Source organism: Hipposideros armiger, unplaced genomic scaffold (genome assembly GCF_001890085.2).
Source record: "Hipposideros armiger isolate ML-2016 unplaced genomic scaffold, ASM189008v1 scaffold_68, whole genome shotgun sequence".
Classification (NCBI taxonomy): Eukaryota; Metazoa; Chordata; class Mammalia; order Chiroptera; family Hipposideridae; genus Hipposideros; species Hipposideros armiger.
The window spans coordinates 2553998-2558138 of NW_017731418.1; the positions used below are offsets into that span (position 1 = coordinate 2553998).

The window sequence follows — 4141 nt, forward strand, 5'->3', positions numbered from 1 at the left end:
GGGGAAGGGGAATAGACAAGTTGCTGTCCTTTTGTTCTTCAGTCTAGTTGTGGAGGACGTCGCTTCACTGGCCCATGTTGGTATGATCATTGCACTCTTCCCGGGTGAGGCAGTCACTCAACGGCCATTGGATGCCCACTCACAGTGGCTCACCAGCTGCTGGCAAGCCCCACTGCAGCCTACGCTGTCGCCGGCGAATCACAGCAGCCCAGCTCCAGGTCGAGCTGTTGTTCACCATCTTAGGTGTAGAGGGCGCAGCGTTACTGGCCCTCATGTGGGATCTGAACTGGGGCCCTGCTGCTCAGAGCTGGCGTCCCAAGCCAACTCCTAACCAACACGCCACTCAGCTGGCCCTGTAAAAACTATTTTGAAATTTTCAAACCAGTCTTATAAAGTTTATGACTGAGTAACTAGATTTTTAAGTTTATTTTTCACTGCGTCCATTAACTTCCTTTGTCTTTTACCATCCAGTTTCCATGAAGCCACCTCTGGTTCCAAGAAATTCTTGCCTTTAGATTAACATTAACATCATTTATAACTATTTTGTTTATGTAATTTATGTACTTTAGCCCCTGGAAGAATGTCATGTCTGTGATCTTTACTTTAGCAAGGCATTTGACAAAGTCTAGAACCAGCATAAACATAGTGTTGTTGGGTCAGTGTCAAAGTAGAAGGATTAGTAGCATTCTTTGTTTCTATTGTCATTTTAATCTGTAAATTGGTGAGCAATAAAGATGACTTATAGCTGATACCTATGTAACAGTACGTATAGGGCATAGTTCTATGCGTTTCACATATAGTAATCATAACCAACCCTATGAAGTGAGCACTATTTTTTCTCATTTTAAGGAAGCATAGAGAGGTGAAGTGACTTCACCAAGGTCCCAGTTGATACAAACCAGGAGCACTTAAATCAGTTTTGTTGGAGAGCCTTAACAGTTAGAGAACAGTGTTAGAATTCTCAAAGAGCTACCAAAGTAAAAGGAAGGTGTATTTATAAGCCATTCGGTAATTCATGGTGACTTATAAAATGTAGGAACAAAATAAAATCATTTAAAAGTAAGGAGGAAAGATGAGAATGGGAAGTAAGGATAATGAAATAACATAAGATTTATGTTAGCAGGCTGGAATAAGTACACAAAATGCACGCAGCCCACAAATTTGATTTTTAAGATTACTGAGCATTCAGCTTGAGAGAAACACAATTACTGTCCATGAAGTTAAAACAAACTGGTTATTTCAACCAAAGCAGAACTAACCAAGGATAACCTGTTACATATTCTCTTGGAGAGACTATATTGCTGAATAATACCTTTGTAATAAAAGTGACTAACTTGGTAGTACTCATCTAATTTCCCAGAAGCCCATTTCAACAGAAATAATTCTACTGGGTGGTGCTATCAGTAATGCTGGATCTAGATTCAAGATGCTGATAATCTGGCTTGATTTAGAGGAAGGTTAGAAGAGTAGATGCCCTGATGTGTCTTGACAATCCTCTATAACTGAGCTTTTGAAAGGTATTAAGCAGCGGTGTGTTGGAGATGATTCCTCAACTAGTAATTTGAATACACCTATTTTCTATTTTCTATTTATTGCAGCAATACAGCATTTATTCATGAAATGTTTGAGTGCCTACTGGGTGCTATTCGAAATGGAGGCCTTGGGGAAGCAGTGGTGACCAGATCTCAAATGGGCTCTGGTCACCAGCCTTGTCCCCACAATGCTTTATAGCCTAATGGAGAAGTCAGTCATTTAAAACAGTTCTAACAGATGAAATGGGTGCTTGGATGGGGCAAGATGAGGGTTCCATTAACCATGCCCTAGATTTAGGGGCCCAGGGAACACTTAGCTGAGCAAGTGGCATCTAATTTGAGACTTGAATAATGAATAGCACTGAGGCAGGNCGGCAGCCTGGACGAGGAGGAGGATGAGGAGCGGGAGCCGCTGCTGCCGCGGATCGCCTGGGCCGAACCGCGGAAGGGCGCCCCGGGGACCGCCGTGAGGCTGGTGGAGGCTGCCCGGGAGGAGGGCGCGGGCTCTCCTGGCGAGACGGGCGACAAGGAACTGCTGCTCCGGCCCAAGGACGCGCCCCGCTGCCCCTGTCGGGCCGTGGGGTGCCTCCGGAGCTCGTCCACGGACTTGGACTGGAGCAGCCCCGCGTGTTCAGGTGCGACCCGGCTCTCCCCTTGTCCCCGCGGCCCTCTCAGAGCTCCGGTCACCGCTGCCGGCGCTCAGCCCCGGATTCACGCCCTTCCCCGGGTCCCCGCTCCGGGCTCCCGCCCTGTCCCCAGCTCCAGCTCCATTCTGTCTCACGCCAGCAGTTGCCTAATAGCAAAGGCAATTCTCCAGGCATCCCGTCCGGAGCACAGGCCTAGGGGCCGGCTGCTCGTCAAACCTTAGACACCTTGCGTTTCTCTCCTGCTCTCCCGTTTACTCGCACCTTTTCCAGGGGCTGTGGGCTACTTCACCTAAGGCCTGTGGCTGTCATTAGACTCTGATCCTTGAGCCCTCCCCAAAGAGCAAAGAGCGAGCCTAAACTTTTGGAATCAGACACCGAGGAAAACTTAACATTGTTATATGACGTAAGTTGTTTGCTCAAGTTTGGACTTGAGTTTTGGATTAAGAACCGGGAACTGTCAAAGTTCCCCGAGTTTTGAATTTGCAAGGAGATGTACAGCAAGACTATCCAGTTGCCACTGGGACACGTTTCAAAAACTAATGCTATTATTAAATGTTGTTATTGTGACGTTAGCCAGAGGAGGCAGAGGCAGTTGAATTTCTGTACCTGCTATCTCTCTTGCAAAGTTGTTGTTTTTTTTCTTGACTCATTTCTACTCTGATACTTTAAAAAGAAAACAAAAACTTTCATTATTAAGCGGACTGATAGCCTCAGGTGAAAGAGAGAGTAATTGAAATGATATTGAAAGTTAGTAAAATTTAGGCATGCTACTGTAGGCATGGATATTTGTTAATAAAGCGAGTTTTTTGGCATTCGAGTGGAGTTAGGCTAATTTGATAGTGAAATCGAGTAGACTTGTAAGAGTTCTAGCTAGAAATGAGACAGGCTAGTTTGTAAAATTGATTAATACCTGCTTGCTGGTGGTTAGGATGGTTTAAATGAGATAGTGTGTGCATTGTGCCTGGAGTATCCATACATGACAGCTCAAAGAAAAGCCACAGAAAAGGTAGTTTTCATTAATCCTGCTTAGTTTTTCTGCAGCCATTGGATATTACATGTCCTGCCACTAATACACTAATTAATGGGCCTTCTATAGTTTAAATAATTTTAGATAGAATATTTAGATAGAATAGGTTATTCAAGGTGTAGTTGAACTTATAGTCAAACATTCTAGAGTAAATACAATACATCAGAGGCCTAAAGGAAGCAGAGTTTTTGATTCAAGGGTTTCACGAATAAAGCTTTTGCAAACCAGTCAGATATGCAGGTCAGCTACCATTACAATGTTAGTTAATGGATGCATTGACAGTACGTTTAACACAGCAAACAAGAAGTTACAACCAGATCACAAATAGACCCACATTCATCTAGCTACACTGATAATTTGTACGATATTACCTAGAATCCAGTCTGTGAAGTAACTAAGATCCATGTGGCTAACTTGCCTTTTTCTGCCCCAAAGTTACTTGTGTAGCTATATTTTAAAAGAGCCTAAAATTGAGAGTGCCTTTCTGTGAAAGTGAGGTTTTGTAAACAAATAATATTAAGGCTAGTAGAAGTAAAACTGGGGATATAGTACTCAGAATACAAATGGATTATTAAAGAGAATTTTGCCTTTTTTAATTGTAATAAGTTATATCACAGTTTATAGTTTAAGATCCTTTTTTGTGTATTTCATTGATTCTCACAGCAGCATAGCAAGTTAGTTGTTATTCACCCTCATCTATATTGTGAGGATTGAAAATGAATAAAACTGTAATAACTAGTAGTTATAGAACTTCAGAGATCAGCCAAAGTCAAGTATCCAGGAAGTGATAAAGCCAGGAATGAACTTACAATGTTCTTTCTTCATGTCCTGCACTTTTTCCATTTTTCTGCAGATCCCCAAGTGTTATAAAATAATTGTTACTTTTGGTTATTTATTATAGAGATCTTATTTTTAGTGGATTTAAAAATAGCTTT

At 42.4% G+C, this 4141-nt stretch overlaps 1 protein-coding gene across 1 annotated transcript in view; it reads left to right on the forward strand.

Annotated features, from left to right (window-relative positions):
* The first annotated feature begins 1426 nt into the window (after positions 1-1426).
* PI4K2B (phosphatidylinositol 4-kinase type 2 beta) overlaps positions 1427-4141 on the forward strand; it is a 27857-nt gene continuing 25142 nt past the window's right edge. The window contains exons 1-2 of the mRNA XM_019642387.1: positions 1427-1457; positions 1892-2167. Coding sequence (XP_019497932.1) covers positions 1427-1457; positions 1892-2167 — 307 coding nt within the window. The remainder of the gene's footprint in view (positions 1458-1891; positions 2168-4141) is intronic.